Source organism: Entelurus aequoreus, linkage group LG09, assembly GCF_033978785.1.
Source record: "Entelurus aequoreus isolate RoL-2023_Sb linkage group LG09, RoL_Eaeq_v1.1, whole genome shotgun sequence".
Lineage (NCBI taxonomy): Eukaryota > Metazoa > Chordata > Actinopteri > Syngnathiformes > Syngnathidae > Entelurus > Entelurus aequoreus.
This window is the reverse complement of record NC_084739.1, coordinates 32,928,477-32,949,746: the sequence shown is the minus strand read 5'-3', so window position 1 is coordinate 32,949,746 and position 21,270 is coordinate 32,928,477. Positions and strand designations below refer to the sequence as shown.

The 21,270-nt window shown below is 37.1% G+C and overlaps 1 protein-coding gene across 4 annotated transcripts in view; it reads right to left on the bottom strand.

Moving 5' to 3' along the window:
* Positions 1–423: 423 nt before the first annotated feature.
* LOC133657362 (arginyl-tRNA--protein transferase 1) overlaps positions 424–21,270 on the bottom strand; it is a 97,957-nt gene continuing 77,110 nt past the window's right edge. For 2 of the 4 annotated variants that reach the window (XM_062058610.1, XM_062058614.1), the window contains 2 exons: positions 11,745–11,865; positions 424–2,971 (listed from right to left, as the gene is read on the bottom strand). In XM_062058610.1, the coding sequence (XP_061914594.1) occupies positions 2,793–2,971; positions 11,745–11,865 (300 nt within the window). In that variant the 3' untranslated portion in view covers positions 424–2,792. The remainder of the gene's footprint in view (positions 2,972–11,744; positions 11,866–21,270) is intronic. The other 2 variants (XM_062058612.1, XM_062058613.1) reach the window with 1 other exon arrangement.

Below are 21,270 nucleotides of genomic sequence, written 5' to 3'. Positions count from 1 at the left end.
ATTGTTGTGTGAAGTGATGGAAACGTGTGTGTGTGTGTGTGTGTGTGTGTGTGTGTGTGTGTGTGTGTGTGTGTGTGTGTGTGTGTGTGTGTGTGTGTGTGTGTGTGTGTGTGTGTGTGTGTGTGTGTGTGAAGCACACCTGATGTGGGAGTGATTCAGTGAGTCCAACCAAGGCCATTCCTGCAGAATTAGATTGTCCATCAGTGGTAATTCCTAAGGACTTATTCTTGCCCGCTGGATTTTAAAAGGGGAGTTCATGGGTTTGTAGCAGGCAGGTTGGAACCTGTGTAGGATTACTCGGATGGATAGCGGTTTCAAGCAGAGACCCAATCAAAACATGAATGCAACATTTAAAAAAAATAAAAAAAAGGTGCATCACTGCTTAGATATCGTCCAACAATTATTTAAATAAACAGAGTCCCCTTGTTCAACAGGCATTACATAGCCCTTTATTTGGTTATTAATAAACAATGATTTGATATTTAAAGAAAATCATGTTACTATGAGTATTAATACAAGGCCAGACAGTTAAACATATAATAATGTGGTTTATAGGGGTATAACAGTACATGCATTCTGTTTTTGTCTGTACCAACTACGGAGCCTTAGGTTTGCTACAGTTGTGTGCTCATACTTCAAGTCATTTTAGGAGGGTACATTCAGCATCGCGATACTTCAACATCTCAGCGAGTGTGCCTAAAAGGTGATTTAGACAATTTACAGCACAGCCCAGCCTTAGACTAGCAGGAGTCATGGCTCGAAGTCCAGAACCCAGAGAACCTTTTCCGTCATTAATTTGTATTTTGTAAAATAATAAAACACTGTTCAAACTAGGGGTGTGTAGGGGATACAACTTTTTATTTTTATTTTACTTTCTATACCGAGTAAAATAAAAAAGCTTCAGATTCCTTGAATATTGGCCAATACCGATATTAACCCGATATGATATCAACACTGATCATTACACATTTATTATGTAGTGAGGAATGTGAGAAAAGGTTTGATCACAAGAAATTACTCAGAGAACGAAGGTAGATATGAAAAACCCTAACTTTATGACAGATTTACGCTTTTGAAGTAGTGTTATTTTTTTTGGCGACACCTATTGGTTACACTAATTCGTCAAGTTAAGCGCATGGCGCAATAAGTTGAAAGATGCAGACACGTTTGTTACTGGATACTTTCTAATCTGATTTTCTGCCTTGAAGACTTTGTATATGTGAATAATATACAACTATAATTATTTGATACTTGTTTGTATTGACAAATGTGGTGTTTTAGATTGCAATATTGTTTAATGACACTTATATAATGTCTAGCTTGCGTGCTATTGTGTGCGTAGCTGTTGTGTAGCAGCAAAATCCTAGCTACCTATAGCATACCATGTTTACCTATTGTAAATGACTTCACTAAAAGGAAATATCAACATTGTGTGCTTATTGGAGGAATTTTAGCTGTTAACTTGCTGTCCAGCTTTTCACAAATAAACACACTGGAGGATTATTTGTATCAGAGATTTTCATTGCGGTCTGATATTACCCAACACTTGTTTTTTTGATAACATTAGATAGATATCTGATGTCAGTATTGCATCAGGACATCCTTACTACAAACGGTTACTGTTGTACTTTGTCTGTATCGTTGCACAATCTTAAACAGTAACATTGTAAACCAAAGTCTCCAACGATATATATAAATGCAAAAGTTAAGCAGTTTTGTTTTTAATTGTGTTGCCTTACTGTACACTACAGAACATGCACTGAACTGGGACCTTAAAAGCGAGGTACAGACTGAAACATGATTACGTCGTACAGTTACACCCCTAGTGGTTAAACGCTTAGGGATGCAATGGTAGGGAATAAAAAGTGTTTTTACACATTAAAAATTATTGGAGCAGTGTCAATGCAGCATCACCAAGCACATTCTAATTTCTGTGTGTCTATTGTCAATATCACTAGTTCAGCGTACACAGGATCAAAATGACTTTTAGAAGGACTGATCTCAGTCAAGTGTCACATCTAGTAAGTATAATAAAGACATACAGTAACTGTTGAGTGAGGCCTGGGGGTGAAGGGCTACATTGATAGGATCACACAGGAAGTTGTATTAAATGAAAATGAGCAAGAATTAAGAGCGAAGCAGCAGAAAGATCAGTAAAGAGTAAAGAGACTGACAAGTCACATTTCCACCAAACAGTTCATTTGTGGAACACCAACACCTGATCTTGTGGTGTGTGGAGGCAAATGTGTCGATTTGATCATTAACATGTTTGTTGGCCTTCAACCTGGCACTCATTAGGACAAGGTTATAAAATATAGTTTCTCAAGCTCCTCCTTTTGCTTTATTTAATCACATTACCTGCATATTTAGAACGCCAGGTTAAGAGAAAAACAGGTTTTTGTCTCACATAGAGTTTATAGATGATAATTCCAAAAAAGGTGCAGTTCCCTTTGTGTTTTGTCCTTTTCTTAAAACGGTTGCAAAATAAATCCTAGGTGGAATTATATATTTCTAAATATATATATTAAAAAACAAGCGTCGACAAGGGGGAACAATGTTGCATGTTTACTTCTTTCCTGGCTGTTTACTAGAGCACAAGAATAACAATTCCACTGCTACTCGCCTGACCAATCACTGTACTAGCTCCACAATACCAATACTGTAGGTACACAACAGAGGGTAACCTGATAATATAAAAATAACATGTTTAAATGTAAATGTACTGCTTAGTGGAAATGGGGCTAAACTGACAGACTGTTGCTGGGAGGTGGATTTTATAAGATTCTTCAGGTTTAGGCCCTATAGAGCAAGATCCTTTCAGCACAGTTCTGGCCAACTAAGCTAGCAAACTCCTGAACCTCCGTCTCATCTGAAGAGCCTTTTCGCTTTCGGGAATAGACTGTGTAGGGCATGACGGTCCGTCTGTGTAGCACCAGAATTCTGCCCACATCTTTCAGGACCTGGGCATCTCCTGTAAACACACACAAAAAACAGAGTAACAACTTTCTCTTCAAGTTTCCCTAACGTCGATGACTCACCTCTAAGTGACTTGGCAAAGTTACTTTATTATTCCGAGAAGCAAAAAATTAATTTGTCCGACAACACCAACTACGTTCTGCCATCAACCCAAAGTCATGGCAGTGCACGCTAGTTAGTTTGCCTTGTTTACATGGCCCTGTTCCCCGCTCGTTTGCCAAACTCAGCGTCTCATTAGACTGCCAGCACCCATTAAACCTGTGAAAACACAGCTAATCTCAAAAGTGCATGTTCAGCTAAGAGCGGTCCTCTGGAGAGGTGGTTGGAAAAAGGGTGAAAAATGACGACCTTCTCTATGACATTAAATTCTTCACCTCCTGGAGAGTACGGCGTAGCCAAAGTACCCACAGCTGACGCCAGCAAGACAAGTAAGCGGTAACACACAACAGGGAACAGTCTTACATCTGCCAACTCAATATTAAAGGGGAACTGCACTTTTTGGGGGGGAATTTTGCCTATCATTCACAATCATTATGAAAGACATGACTACGGATGGATTTTCTTAATGCATTCTAACTTCTAAATAAACGTTAATAAAGGTTTGCATACAATGGAGCCTATCGGAGGTCCTCTATTTCGCCCATAAAATCCAATAAATAACCATTCAAAAACTGCCAACAATAGTCCATTTACATTTCGTGACTTGAATATTAATATAAAGCATTATTGTTATTATAAGCGCTAATGCAGACAAACTATTTATAGCGGCACTGTGACCACAAGCCTGTGTACAATTTCGGCATGATCGACTGGCGAGGTGTTTCCTCGCTTCCTTGCTCCCTAAAAGTTTATTGTAGATCATAAATTATGCTTCTCACCTGGACAGAAGAAGTCTGAGGATGTATTCCGACAAGTTGGTACACTTTGACAGCCATTTAGGACCTGAAAATGGCTAGAACGTCACGAAAAGACGCTTGGTCCCACCCCCGCCGCCCCGTTTTTTTGTGAGGCTTATGGTCATTCTTCATCTAAATGGGAATATATGCACGTCCTAGTAAACGGCATCCTAATGACAGCAGACATTGGAGAGTGAGTGATATTTTATTATGTTTGTTGGCTTTCAAAGTCTGCAGTGAGTAGGTATCAGTGATGAACAAAAAAAAGGCAAACATCGTGCTGCGTTTTTTAGATTAATATCCCGCGTATACTTAAAGTGATAAAAAATACATAAATGTTAAATGTTATTATAAATGTGCCATTTACTGCATTACGTATATACTTACACCATGTATATAAAACCCTAATGGAGGTGTTTGAAAACTTTCTTTAAGGGCTTTATAGGCAAAATAGTGCAGCTCCCATAAACTCCTTTGAAAGTGGATTTTCGATCAAATGTATTTAATATTTTGAATGCAAAAAAAAAAAAAATAATAACATCCATTGTCATTTTTCTCATAAGGACTGTAAACAATAGGCAAAATTCCCCCAAAAAGTGCAGTGTTTTTGTTGGTGCAATCGTATGTGTGCCAAACGTATTCTTTACTAATCATTTTTAGTTTTTCATTGCGCTTTTACTTTTGTTGTTAGATGTAAGAATGGCGCCGCTGAAGTGACAGCTAGTGGCAGCAACTCTGTGCTCTTTTATGTCCTTCAACGTTTCCTTCTTGTTTTCAGGTGTTTTTATTTTACCTTTTCTTTTAAACCACTTCGGTACTGCACAACAAGGGCTGGCACTTTAATTACTTTTGTACTACTTTTAATACTTTTTTGTGGACTTTTTGCATCTGCACTGTAACCACTTACCTTCCCCATTGTGGGATAAATACAAGTCTATCCTGTCCTACTACACATACCGTACAAATAAGCAAATAATGCATACAAATTTATATTTAAATTTGTATGCATTTACTGCATTTCCATCTTCAGGGGGTCCAAAATATCCAACCAAAAGCTTCCCACTTTATAAGACCCAGTATGTTAGGTTGCCCAGTCACAGCGGTACGCTTCGGTATGTGGAAGTTGGCTTGTTGATTGGTCAGAAAACTTCTTCGCTACAATGATTATGAGTGAGGTTTTAAAAACGTTTACAGTAGGGAAGGGATTCATATGGCCCCATTCCTTAGTGGATCTCGTGTGAGAGCAATGCAGGGGTGATGCTGTGGTCGAATTGCAACGAAACACATTTTAAGATGTTCAACATTGTATTGCCGTCTAGCAGCTTAAGTTCACGTTTCATGTGTCAGGTAAACTGCAATCAATGGGGTCATATGAATTCCCTTCGTTCCTGTTTGCAGGTACTGTCAGCACACACGTTCACAAATTTACTTTAAGGCCAAACTATGTGCCGATGCAACTAACGCCATCGTTACAGTTATGAACTTGGACCACGGACAAAAATAAATCAGGTTTTGTTTTTTGCCCTAAAACCTCAAACTTGACCAGGTTTGATTGAATTGTATTAAGTGGGAAATACAGCTTAACTTTCTAATCGCTCATGACTTTTTAATCATCTTCCAGTACTCATTGTGATTCACACCTTTCTTCAAAATATCTAACCATAAATGTTCTGAACATTCCAAAATAGCTTTTTGATTTTGTAATACTGCAGGAGAAGATTATTCTTCTTTAAAGTGCTTGTTTACAAAGACTATTAATCGTGGCGTCCCTGTTTCTCATTTAAAAAAAGCATTCCAGAGTTCTATACTCCACAGAGTAAACACAGCTTAAGTGTTTTGAACAGTTTCGCCATTTACACAGACATTGATCTACTCTTGGTTTTCAGTAAAAAACATTCCGTTGCCATTATGTATCCCACTGGTATTTGATTGGAGCAAGATACGGGTAAATTTAAGGCCAAAAAAAACGTCTTGAACTCTTTGTTATGCTCCACCAGCCACTCCTGTGCTTTTCTTACAGCGTGGCAAGACATATTATACTACTGGACAAAAGCACTGATTTCCAGGTCAGGCCTTTTAGCCTGAAGGGAATTTAGTAGTTCAGCAAAGGTACAGTTGAACCCAAAATGATTATTAAACCTTTGTAAATTAAATTTATTTGGCAAGTTCACAATAAACCAACAAACACAAATTATAATAATAATAATAATAATAATAATAAACCTAGATAAATGTAATAGTTGCGTCAAGAAGAAACATAAATCTTGCCCGTGACTTCCTCTGTCCAGCCCTGAAGCCAAAGACAACTAATGCAATGAGGATTAATCATTTTGAGTGCAATTGTAGCGGGTATCAAAGCAATATTTGTGTGAAATGAAGAACTACACGATTACAATAAAGAGGTAAAAACATACTGACCTTCATCAAACCTGCTGAATTATCAGATACACCTTTCAACCACTTTGCAAAAATCATGCAAACTAACTTTTGAGTTTCTGCCTCCAATTAATTTTTTAAATTTCAACTGAGAGTTTCAAACCACACCGTGGATTATTGCTTTTTTTTTTTTAAATGTTCCAATTAGACTTGCTTAGGAAGTGCAGTTTTAGCCTCTTGCACATTAAAATATGCTGAGTCAGATCCATGGAATATTTGATGCTAGGAGTGTTTGATGTTAAAGAGAAAGAAATCAGCATTTTGAATTTGTCATGTAAACACATTAATTTAACAGACTTGTTGGGATAAACACAAAAAAAAATTCCAACAGCAATAACTCCAGTTGGCTTCCTCATTCTTGGAGTGACAAGCCATGGTGGCGACTTGTCCAGGGTGTACCCCGCCTTCCGCCCGAATCCAACTGAGATAGGCTACAGCACCCCCGCGACCCCGAACGGGAAAATGGATGGATTCTTGGAGTGACAAGCCACTTAAATAATTACTTATAATGTACAACTTACAGCAGAGGTCAACCACGATGGGAACAGGTCAAATAAAGTACATGAACACTGCTCAAAAGTACTGCTTTTTTGTTGATTTATTGTGGATACTTTTGTGGAAAAGTATTTCCATTCTGAAAATCAGTGATATATGATTAAACAAGGCGGTCAGCTCAAGAAGGACTTTATCATTTACGCCCTCACGAAACACCCCAACAGGTCAACAGCTGATTTTCCTACTTCCGGGGCTGATGTGCCACCATGTGCCATGATGTGACTACATGAACAAACAGACTACTAAGACTATAGCCACTAGGGCTGTGAATCTTTGGGTGTCCCACGATTCAATTCAATATCGATTCTTGGGGTCACGATTCGATTCAAAATCTTTTTTTTTTTTTCAATTCAACACGATTCTCGATTCAAAAACGATTTTTTCCCAATTCAAAACGATTCTCTATTCATTCAATGCATAGGATTTCAGCAGGATCTACCCTAGTCTGCTGACATGCAAGCAGAGTAGTAGATTTTTGTAAAAAGCTTTTATAATTGTAAAGGACAATGTTTTATCAACTGATTGCAATAATGTAAATTTGTTTTCACTATTAAATGAACCAAAAATATTACTTATTTTATCTTTGTGAAAATATTGGACACAGTGTGTTGTCAAGCTTTTGAGATGCGATGCAAGTGTAAGCCACTGTGACACTATTGTTCTTTTTTTTTTATTTTTATAAATGTCTAATGATAATGTCAATGAGGGATTTTTTAATCACTGCTATGTTGAAATTGTAACTAATATTGATACTGTTGTTGATAATATTCATTTTTGTTTCACTACTTTTGGTTTGTTCTGTGTCGTGTTTGTGTCTCCTCTCAATTGCTCTGTTTATTGCAGTTCTGAGTGTTGCTGGGTCGGGTTTGGTTTTGGAATTGGATTGCATTGTTATGGTATTGCTGTGTATTGTTTTGTTGGATTAATTAATAAAAAAAATAAAATAAATAAAAAATACAAATAAAAAATATCAGCACTTCAGTCATCAACAATATTATCACACTTTCATCAACATTTTATTTACACACTGTATATAAAACCTTGATGGAGTATTTATGTATATGTAGCTGTAATGTAGTAACAGGCACATTCACAAGTTATATTTACGTATTTTGCTCATTTTAAGCATACGCCGACACATTAAGTTTTAATAGACGCATTACAATGTTCACTTTTTCCTTTAACAACATCACTAACTACAACTCAAGCAGACTTCATGAGAGACAGCACAATTAAACATACCTTACTGTACAAGTTCTGCTCCCAATGGGATGCCTAATAATAGGATGTTGATATAATCCCATTTAGATGAAGAATGAATCATAATCCTCGTGAAGGAGGAAAAAAAAAAAAGAGGGAAAACCAGCGTCTTTGGCGTGTTTTTCTCGCAATCTCCGTGTCTAAGTTGGCTGTCCAAGTTGACCACCTTCTCAGTTTATGTAAACATCATTATACTATCAAGGTGAGTAGCATGATTTATAATCTAGAATACATTTTCACAAACTCCGAGGCGAGAAAGCAGCTCATCAGTGGATGATGATAATACAGCAGCAGAAGGAAGTTGTCTCTCTCTGATCAATGTAGGTCCTTAACGCTAGCATTTATAATAACAATACTGCTAATACTGGATTAATATTCAGGTCACAAAATGTAAATGGATTACTGTTGGCGCTTTTTGGATGGTTACTTTTGGGGTTTTATGGTCAGAATAAACGCAATGACGTCATGGCTCCCTTTGGCTCTATTGTGAGCACACTTTTATCTACGTTTACTTATGAGTTACAATGCATAAAAAAAGACATATGTGTTTTTGTTTCTCATAAGTAATGTGAATTATAGGCTAAAAAAAAAAAAAAAAGTGCAATTCACTTTTAAGATCCGCTACATCTACTTGATTACAGAACAGAGTTTGGTACAGCCACAAGGCCCTTTGCCTCCTCACACTTGTAGCAACCCAAACATCCTCTGCGAATGTAAACAACTTCCCTTAGCTTCTGCTCTCCAATGTCCCCTATTAATGCACCATCCTCAGTTTGAGTAACTCCAGACCGCCTTTCTCTACTATCTACCGGATGTTCAATGACATACTGCGTTGTGGTCACAGCTCTTAAGCATCCGGGTTCAAGGGTCAGTGGGAAGAGGAGTGGTGAGGGTCGAGCAGGGAGTGAGAGGGTCAGGGCCGGAGCGTTGAGACCTCACCAGTCGCCACGCTCCTCGCTCTTGTCATTCAGCTCAAACTTTCAAAACACTTGCTAAACACAGGGTGCGTGTAAAAGATAGGCCATGTAGTATTTCTTTGAATATGACAACATCCTTGCAAACCTAAGCGGGGTTTCGGTATTGAAGCGAAAAAAGCTAAGATGTCAGTTTAGTAAGGAGACATCTATTTTACTGACTGACCGGGGATCAAGCTATCGTGTCAGCAAACTTTCATTTAGCTTTACGTGTTTAATATATCTACACATTAGAACAAAAATACTTTCTGCACCATACAGGAAAATAAGAGTCGTATGTTACATGGCAAGATTAATTATTTAGATTATACACTAAATACTAGGGCTGTGAATCTTTGGGCACCACACAATTTGATTTGATTAAATTCTTGGGCGTATTGATTCGATTCAGAATCAATTCTCGATTCAAAACTATTCTCTATACCTTTTTTTAAACAACATTGTGTGCCACTTCTATGATTAACTACATTTCTCCAATAAACTGATAACAGCTCTTATAAATGTATGTATTAGTTTACCGAAACTTGGTTTTGTTTATTAAAGTTCTACCCAAATATGTAATAAAGCCAATGCAAATCAGGCTACAAGAAAAGTATCCCACACTTCTCTATTCTAAAGTAAATATGGACAGCAGATATGGGCATCTACATCAGCAATATAATTTGTCTGAATGGCTGAACAAGACAGATTAAAACAAAAAACATCGATCTTTGATTTATTTGAATCGATTAAGAATCGTTGCAAATCATAAGTAAAATCGATTTTTGACACCCCTACTAAAGACCACTTGCATGATTTAATAGGTTCATACAAAATAAAAATTCTACCCTGTCAAAAGTAAATCTCAGAATGAAATTTGTTTTTATAATATTTCACTGTCTTTACAGAGACCATTTTAAAATATGTCCTGGGACAGTATTATACATAGTCCCAGTCAAATAATCCAACAAATAAATACATTAAAAAATATTTCAGATTGTTTTATTTCTGTAGTTGTAGTGCCGTACAAGTGCACTGCAATGTGGAGAGTTGCATCTAATACTTTGGTTACCTGATTTAGCTACAGGAGAGAGACTAAATATTTGACACGTATTTGCTGTGGTTTTATAGTAAAGCTAATAATATGAGTATAAGGGATACAGCTAGAAGGCAGAAGTGAGTCCACTAACCACTGAAAAGATGTCATTACAACAAAAAAAATGTAAAAGACATACCGTGGAGCCAAAAGAGAGGCTAGTAAAAATATTTTATCATGAAAGTCATGGTTTGTGCATGTGGCTCATTTTGCGTTTATGGGTTGACACATCCTCAATACACGCAAGTTTCAGGGGTTGACCCCTCCAGAAAAACATTTTTTTCTAAGTGTTTATGCAGCAGAACGGACAATGGCCTTGGGTTCTTGCTCTTTCAAATAAACATTGATAACGAATGTGTGAGATAGTTCCTATGCACTGTGAGAATGAATAAATATTGCATGGACACTTATAAGAGGCCATGTTAGGGCACCTGAAGTTTAAGCAAACTGATCCAAGTGCTCTGCTTTTGGATGGATATTTAAACATTGGATAAGCTCTCTTTACACATGCACCTCTCTAAGTAGCCAATGTTATTTATCCCTGAGTGAGGTTTAGAATCATGCATGGGTTGAAATTAACAGGCGATTAGCCAGAAATTCAGAGGAGACAATTATATATCTGTGAACCACCATTAGGTAGGACACAAGCCCAAACTGTAAGCTATGCTATCATGACCCATGGAAGGCAATTTTGGTCACACCACTGGGCGTATTTCTGGACTAGTCTGAAACCACTGCACCAGCAGCTGCCCAAGCCCACAAGCTTGGCAACAACGGTGCCTGAGAGCTAAATATCCAGACAGCCAACACTGAAACATATTGACAGTGAGTTTGGACAGCGATGCCTGAAATAATGCCAATTTCTGGCCAAGAATAACAGTCCATGGAGGAATAGAGGCACCACAAACATACACATGTCATAGAGAATATAAACTATGTTCATGACACATTCTCTGTGTTTGTGCTTACTGGTGGTTTAAGGCTATGAACAACATGAAAATGTCTGACCTCCCTATCGGGCCAACAAATTCTTTAAATTACTGTCAATGGCCGACCTACTTGTCTATCAATTTCTATAATTCTCTTGTGGCTGGAGCCATGAAACCTCAGAAAACCTAGCCTTAAAAAAGGAAAGGAATTTTGTAATAGAATATCAGCGGACAAATGATGCAATCGATGCCTACAAATATATAAATATCATTGCCACAGTCTGGCTACTTGAACAGCGGAAAGAGAAGATTTTTACCTACCTTTACATGGACTAAATACTAAGTATGACTTAACTACAGGCACGTATTAAGCTGCCTTTCTACATTCGTAAAATCTCATTTACCCTTCTATTTTCCTGTCAATCTAGTATTTTACAGTACCTCTCTTTCCTTTTATAGATACAACCTGCCCTCTCCTTCGCTCCTTAATTTCTGTAAAGTTGGGAATATCAGTACTTGCCTCCCTCTATTTAACTATTCTTATAATAATCAATCTTGTTCAATTCAGCCCTGGTCTAAGTGACAAAGGAACACTCAACACTTTTGCATGCTAAAATGTGAAAGATTAAAACTGTCGCAATACCTTCATCAAGATTTTGGTTGAAACGAGCATAGCTGGAGCTCTCCAAATGTGGAAGGCATTGCTCAATGGGTACCCAGACATAGGTTTCTGGGCAGAGCAAGTCTGAAGGTCGGTACTGTCCCTTTAAAACAAATAAGAAAAACACAAATAGGGTTGGTGATAGCTATACTTTTGGAGGAAAATTGTACATGCAATACATTTAAACATAAAAATGACAAACTGTATTTTGTAAAAAATACAATTGTTCGTATTTGTATGTACCGGTACTGCATGAGGACAATTGTTAGCTTAACCCTGGGAAAAACATTTCACACTGCCAGTGATTGTTTAGGGTGAAACTTTACAAAAGTTATAAACTGACCCTGCAGGTAACCCAGGCTTAAAAATCAAGGCTGGGTGCGAGATGAGACTCTAATCTTTGTTCAAGCTATGTTGTCTTTGTCTTGTGTGTTATTGGGTGTTATGTTGTCTGCTAAGTAGAACAGGAACTGAAAACACATGCACATTGTGATGAGTGCATCTGAAATTGGTACAAGTCTGCTTTTGACCAAACTTTCTGGACGGAGTGTAATCCATGCTGAACAAAAACAGCTGCAGGGCAAACACAAAAATGAGTGACGGGCAGACAAAACAGAGACAAAGAAGAGAAAGACACTTCATTACTTAGGACCTGTGTTCTGTCATATGGCTTCAAACAAACATGTCAAGATGGCGCTGTAAACACGTTGGTACCTGGAAAAGGCCCTTGCTATCTTAGTGCACACACAATCACATTTGTGGATTGAATAGAATTGGATAAAACACATTTTATAGCCTCAAAGCGTATTTTAGAAGAGAGTTAAGAGTTTAAATAAACAAAACATGTTTTGCTTGCCATAACCTTAATTTTTTTAAATTGAAAATGCACTTTAAATATTTGTGAATTAAAAAAAAAGATATATATCTGCGTATTTAAAGTTCCGGACACTCCTTTTCATTAGTTACAATTAATCGATTAATTGATGCACTCCTACTTAAGACTAAAACAAATATGATGCATGGTTTTACTCACAGTACCATGAGTCATCACAAGGTATTTAATATACGAATGAGAAAAAAAACAATTGGAAAAATGGTAAATGGGTTATACTTGTATAGCGCTTTTCTACCTTCAAGGTACTCAAAGCGCTTTGACACTATTTCCACATTCACCCATTCACACACTGATGGCGGGAGCTGCCATGCAAGGCGCTAACCACGACCCATCAGGAGTAAGGGTGAAGTGTCTTGCTCAAGGACACAACGGACATGACGTAGTTGGTAGAAGGCGGGGATTGAACCAGGAACCCTCAGGTTGCTGGCACGGCCACTCTCCCAACCGCGCCACGCCGTCCCCAAAAAAACAAAAACAATGGGTGAATAGTAAGAGTGGAACAATTCACAAAATCCACGGTTTGGACCTCGTCAGTTTTGTAGCCACGGTTTTCGGTTCGGTTCACATTGATGTTCTTTTTAAACACAGAAGAATCCCATTTAGTCCAATAATCCACCATTACCATTTGTTTAAAATGGCTCCTAAAGCTCTGACCCTTATATTAAGGTAAACAAAAAAATGTAACCATGCAATATTTATAACCACACTATACACCACCAACCTACCGTGAAGGACAAGCTTTTTCAGCACTGGAGTTTTCATTATTAATTTGAGGTTAATTAAATGGAAAACATTTTTTAAATTTTTTTAAATTAATTTATTAATCAATCAACAAAACAATACACAACAATACCACAATATTGCAATCCAATTCCAAAACCAAACCCGTCCCAGCAATGTTAAGAATAACAACAAACAGAGCAATTGAGAGCAATTGAGGACACACAAACATGACACGGAACAATACAAATGTAGTGAAACAAAAATGAACATTATCGACAACAGCATCAATATTAGTAATAATTTCAAAATAGCAGTGATTAAAAAAAAACCTCATTGATATTATCATTAAAACATTAATAAAAAATAATTAAAAAATTAGAAATGAACAATAGTGTCACAGTGGCCCACACCTGCATCACATCTCACAAGCTTGACAACACACTGTGTCCAATATTTTCGCAAAGATAAAATAAGTCAAAAATTAATATATCATTGGACAATTAAGGACCAATATTTTATGTGAACACATAATTGTGGCAATAATTGCTCTAAGTACAAAGTGCTTGTATAAGATTTTTTTCCCGTCACTTTTATTTTGTTAGCTCAGTCAGACCGGATGTTGCACACACAACTGTTATTGCAAAGTCTAGAAGTATGCTGCTGTTCTTAAGGGCGCTTGATGGCTGCTATATTTTTGAGTGTAGACGTGAATCCGTGTTGAATAAAAAAAAAGAATAAGGAGTTAGTATAAAGTTATGGCAGCCTCCTGTCTGTACATTGAGCTTACATCAGTGGTGTCGATCACAACGACACAAGCAGATAAAATGTGTTGTGGGTATATGGGTTGTTTCATTCAGGAGGGGGGGATAGGGTGCAAGTGACGTTAAGTGCACAGAACGCTCACAAATTCCCGACATTTGAACTATCGAGCGTGCCTCCTGGATTACCTATTGTGAGTGAGGCTTGAGTGTAATTTCCAGTTTTGTAATTAAATGCCAAATATCTACAGAAGTTACATACCTTAAAGAGGAAGTGCACTTTTTTGGAATTCTGCCTATCGTTCACAATCATAATGAAAGACATGACGACGGATGGATTTTTTTTAATGCATTCAAAATTTTAAATATACGTAAATAAAAGTCAGTTTACAGCGGAGCCAATGGGAGGTCTTCTTTTCCGCCCATTAAATCCAATAAACAATCATTCAAAAAGTGCCAACAATACTCCATTTACATTTCGTGACTTGAATATTAACCAAGTATTAGTGATATTTTTAATAGCGCTAACACAGACAAACTATTTATAGCAGCGCCGTGATAACAAGTTTGTGCACAATTTTGACATGCTCGACTGGCGAGGTGTTTTCCTTGCTTACTTACTCCCTTGAAGTTTATTGCATATCATAAATTATGCATCTCACCTGGAAAGTAGATGGCTGAGGATGTATTCCGACAATTTGGTACACTTTGAAAGCCATTTAGGACCCAGAAATGGCGAGAACGACACAAAAAAACCTTTGGTACGGTCCCCCACCCCCGCCTCCCAACCCCATTTTTTTGCGAGGATTATGACACATTCTTCATCTAAAAAGGAATATATGAACATCTAGAAGTTGGCATCTAAATGACAGCAGACCTTATACAGTAAGTGATATTTTATCATGCTTGTTGGCTCTCATTAAGATGAAGTAAAAAATGCAAATGTGATGCGTTTTTGAAATGCATACGCTCACAAAATACGTAAATATTAAATGTTATTATAAATGTGCCCGTTACTATATTACATATATATTTACATCATGTATATAAAACCCTAATGGAGGTATGGATGTTTTTCAACGGCTTTATAGGCAGAATTGCGCGGCTCCCATGGCTCTATTGTAAGCAGACTTTTGATCACATTAATTTAATATTTAGAATGCATAAAAAAAATTAAAAAAAACATCCATTGTCATGTCTCTCATAATGATTGTGAACGATAGGCAAACTTTCAAAAAAAAAGTGAAGTTCCCCTTTAACTACCTGCATTCAATCACATGAGAACAGAGCTGAAGACTAAAACAGAACAATATGAACATGTTTAGAGTGCTTGTGCTAACAGACAGATGTAGATGGAATGCTACGCATCTGTCGTCTAAATGGACGCACACATTGACCGGATGCTCTCCATGTCCTAACAGCCAACAGCTATCTACAACTGTCAGCACAGTTGGCTTGACACTCACCCACTCTAGCTCACCTCTAAAGACTCTTTCAACACTTTGTTGCCAAACACACATCTAAACAAACTCACACACACCAGCTTGGTCATGAAAAACATATTTCCCCCCTGCAAATCTCTGCAGTTCAACTCAAGCAGGAAGCAAGGCAGGAAAAGGTGGAGAAGATCGATGAGACTAGATGAGGTGAAAAAATATCATGGTATCTTTCAATAAATGCTGGTACTGTGATTTCTGATACATATAGTATGTGGGCCTTCAGTTCAAAATGCTAAAATTATTTTTTGGTAGTGAAGGTTTCATATTATTCCACTGAACTACAAGTTTCATATTAAAGGGTGCTCACACACAAAGAAGATGAAGTAACGTAATACAATGTTCTATGCATATATATATATATATACTGTATATACACACACACATCTATACACATATACTTTATATATACTGTATATATATACAGGGTATATACTGTACACACACACACACACACACACACACACACACTACTGAAAATGTGACCAAATCTGCTGGGTCAAAAGTATACATACAGCAATCTTAATATTTGGTTACATATTCCTTGGCAAGTTTAACTGCAATAAGGCGCTTTTGGTAGCCATCCACAAGCTTCTGGTTGAATTTTTGACCACTCCTCTAGACAAAATTGGTACAATTCAGTTAAATGTGTTGGTTTTCTGACATGGACTTGTTTCTTCAGCATTGTCCACACATTTCAGTCAGGACTTTGAGAAGGCCATTCTAAAACCTTAATTGTAGCCTGATTAAGCCATTCCTTTACCACTTTTGACGTGTGTTTGGGGTCATTGTCCTGTTGGAACACCCAACTGCGCCCAAGACCCAACCTCTGGGCTGATGATTTTAGGTTGTCCTGAAGAATGTCCCATTTTCATTGTCCCATTTACTCTCTGTAAAACTCCAATTCTATTGACAGCAAAACAGGCCAAGAGCATAATACTACCACCACCATGCTTGACAGTATGAATGGTGTTCCGGGGATTAAAGGCCTCACCTTTTCTCCTCCAAACATATTGCTGGGTATTGTGGCCAAACAGCTCAATTTTTGTTTCATAATTTCTGTAACATAATACTTATAGATAAATCATCTAAATACATTTAATATCTAAATCACTACACCAACTTCAGAACTGTCAAAAAGAAAGTTACAGTAACTTGTAGTTAAAAAAACTCTGTCTTTCTTATTATTTATTGCGTATTGTGCACAACTGTGAGAGTGTGTGTGTGCGCTAATGACGTTAAAACAGATGCTTTCACACATGAAAGGTGATAATGATTTAAGTGTGCATATACATTTAATACCAAATTGAAGAGGAAAGTTTGCCAAACATGATATACATGTAAAAATACAGTACAAACTGCAATAAAGCACGATTTTCGGGAAAACTCCCAAATACGATGGCATATATGGACCCGCGCGTGCCAACACACACACAAAACACACACACACGCAGACACGCGCACACAAGAGCCCTTTTTCCGCCACACAGAAGCACTGATTAAAATGCAACTAATATTTTTGGAGGGGGTTCTTAAACTTTTTCTGACTGTAAAGTACAGAAGACACAGACAACGTGGATCTACATAGCTTTATTGTCCACAACTCCTACATAAACAACTTTTCGCAATGTATGTAACTGCGCCATAGTGTACATCCACATCATTCGGAGTCCTTCAACAATCGCAAATTCTTAGGAAGAGAAGTACATACATACATATATATACACATATATATATATATATATATATATATATACACATATATATACACATATATATATATATATATATATATATACACATATATATACACATATATATATATATATATATATATATATATATATATATATATATATATATATATATATATATATACATACACACATATACTGTATATATGTATATATATATACACACATATACTGTATATATATATATATATATATATATATATATATATATATATATATATATATATATTTATACACATAAACTGTATATATATATATACATCTATACACATACTGTATACACATATCCTGTGTATATATATATATATATATATATATATATATATATATATATATATATATATATATATATATATATATATATATATATATATATATATATATATATATATATATATATATATATATATACATACACACATATACAGCTGTTTTCAAAATAATAGCAAAGATAAATCCCTGTTTTTGTTAGACTTTGAAATTCTACACGGAAAGTAAGTTCCTAAAAGGTTTAGTAAAGGTATGGAAAACCAACAGACCCAACAGGCTTGACGTGCACGCTGCTGATTCTGTGAAACTGAATCATTTACTGAAAGAGGCATGTTCAAAAAAATTGCAGTGCCGAGTAAAATTAGTGAGGTCATTTATTATGTGAAGAAAATAGGTGTTAAACAGGTGGTCCTTATTTAAGGATCAAGGCAAATGACGCTGTATTTGGTGGCTGTGCGATTGTCCTTGAAAAACAGATTAAAATGGGTCATTCAATACACTGTTCAGAAGAGTGTTCTTTAAATAAGATTTTAATAAAAGAGGGGAGAACCTATAAAGAACTGCAGAATATGATATGCTGTTAAGCAAAAATTATATGAAACGCTTTAGAATGGCAGGCAAAACCAGAAAGGAGAGGAAGAAAAAGAATAAGGACTATTCAAATGGATCGGAGAATAACCAAAATGACAAAGGCTCAGCCAATGATCAGCTCCAGGAGGATCAAGGAAGATCTAAGATTGCCTCTGAGTACTGTAAGAACCAGACAACATCTATGTGAAACCAAGGTACCAGCAAGAAGCCCACGCAAAGTCCCATTGCTAAAAAAAATACAGGTGTTCAAGCGGTTACAATTTGCCAAAGAACACATTAACTGGCCTAAAAGAAAAATAGCGTAACATTTTATGGACTGATGAGAGTGACAGAGAAACACTTAATATTAAAACACTGAACAGCTAAGGGAGTTGTCCAAATAGTACAGTAGCACTAAAAACAATAATAGCATTGCATGGAATTCAAACCTTAACAAATCATCTTGCATATAATTCCAGAAGAATAAAGCTATCTAATAAATGTTTGGGTTTATATTTTTTAAGAACGGCTATTATTATGGCATAAGGATTGACTCTGTTTCTTGAGTGAATCTGTAAAGATGCACCAGACAACAACACAGTGCAGCTAATGAGATTATTTTGAGAGTAAAAGGAACCATTGCTTCACGTCCACAAAGTTAAATGCTGTTATTCCAAGCTACTCACTTTAGGAATTATTTGAGGACCGAAAAAATGTGAGGTGGATTTGGTGTCCTTAGTTTGAGTTTTCTAGGTCAACACCCACATCTGCTGCTTATTTCCTGTTCATATCTCTTGTTGAGTTTTCACTCACTCTACCTCTAGCTGACGTGTATCTGTTCCCAAGTGCACAAGTTAGGCAATGTGCTGAATACTTAAGACAGTAGAACCAAACCTTAACTGCAATGAAATTGTAGCTGGTGGTAACTTCTATTCAAACTTTCTGTTTGGCAAATTAGTTTTTTTGGGGGGATATCCATAAAAAAAGAAAACCTTTTGGAAAATTACTTGGCGATACAATAGTTTTTGACCCAACAGACAAATACAGTCACTATGTCAAATGCGTGGTCCATCTTTAGTAGGTACTTCAGTTGTTTTTTACCCAAAGCTGTGAATGAACTTAACAATGGTACAAAGAACCCTAGTGTGACCCAAAGGCATGCAGACTTAACCCAGCATGGCCTGGGTTGTGCTCTGACCCAGGGTCACATTCAGCCAAACTCATTTAAAAAAAACAAAAAAAAACAATAAACATGAGCCATGATCCCTCCATCCATCCTACCTTTTATACACACATTTCTCACAATACCTCCTTTATTATTAAGAGATTGTTGAAACGTACACATTCTGGTCAGACAAGTGGACACACGTAAAGAGCACGGCACATAAACCTAGATAAATAACACCAAAAGCCAAGCATAGGATAGGGTGACAGCACCACTGAAAGACATTTCCAAACAAGACATGACTGTGAATAGAGGCCCACACAGACACACTCTCACTGCAGTCTGTGACAATATGTGTATTTATGTAGTCGGAGGTCTCTGTGCAATTGCCCTGAACATGTCTGCGGTCTATATTTTGGGGTAGATCTATACTATGGGCAGCAGTTTAAATACACAATGTGCGCCTAGGGGGTTTTACCCTAGACAACACATAAAACTACAGTACACTTTTCAAATGAAATATCCAGGCTTTGAGATCACCCTCATAATCCCAACATCAACCTACATCACTCCTAGTTCTGCCTCACACAGCAGTGTGTCATGGCTCCAAAAATGTCAGGTTATTGAGGAAAAACATTTTTACAGGATCACATTTCAGTAGACTCCAGACAACCAACTGCAACCTTTTTATGGGTATAAGTTCACAGCTTGACCACTTCAATATCTTTATCACTTTTAGTCTTTAGGGTCAAGCTCGCAATGACATCTGTCTCATACCCATTACAGATTACCGACATGCAAAACTGCAGCAACTAATCTTGGTTTTAAAAGCCTACTTTGTGTATCTAATTGGACACTGGCTTCTGCACATACACATCTGAATTTCAAACAGGTTTCATGGCCAGCTTACAAAAATGTATCAAATATCTTAATGTTAACTCTGCTAGCTAAAAAGAAAGCAGCATGACACAGCTGCTGCAGTTTTGAAAATAAATAGTGGTGAAGTTAATGGTAAGGCAAACACCTCTGGTTGGCAGCTAGAGGGCTCTGGATCTGCTCAGCATGACACCATCTCTAAACTCTCACTTTCAGCCCTGTGACCTTCGCACTCCCCGCTCACTCCAACCGTACTACTACTCACACCCCCAACTGCATCATTCAATCCACAAATGGGACTGAATCTCCTGACCTGACCCCTTGAACCTTGCTCTTTCAGACCCTCACCTTGTCAGCACTACTATTGGGGGGTGCCAAGTGGCAACTGCCACAAGACCAGGTTGTAGTCTGTGAGTGATTAGTTAAAAACACAAATCAGGCAAAAAAAAGAAAAACGTGTTGATGTGGCAAAAAAAAGAGAAATGTAAAAATATTTAAACAAAAGTCTCTGCTGAGAGGCTCACCCCTGGTGGTCCCCTGTGGCGCTAAATCAAACAACACAGTTGGAAAGTCTGTCAGAGAAGCTCTATTTTGAAAAGGGGGTAGGTGGGGAGCAGACTAAACTTTATCCAGAGGTACAGGGTGAAAAGTAATCTGCAAGGGTTTGATTAAATTTCTACTGTAATATATTTTGTAAAAATAAATATAATCATCAAAAAGGACGAGCGGTCTCATATACTGCTGGGTAGCGTTTTTTGTAATGTACCGACCGAATTCCGTTTGTACTACGGGGTACCGTTTCACGTAAAATCAAATGATACCATTTTCAATACCTTTATTGCACGTGAGGTCACATCCGGTTGCTGACACAACATCGTCGCAAAAACTTGGCAGACAAAGAGGTGTATTGCTTGGATTTAAATTATGTTAAAGTCTGTCTCATTAAATATGCGTGGTGGTCAAGTAGCGTTGGTTCTCAATGAGTACTAGGTGCCATTTAG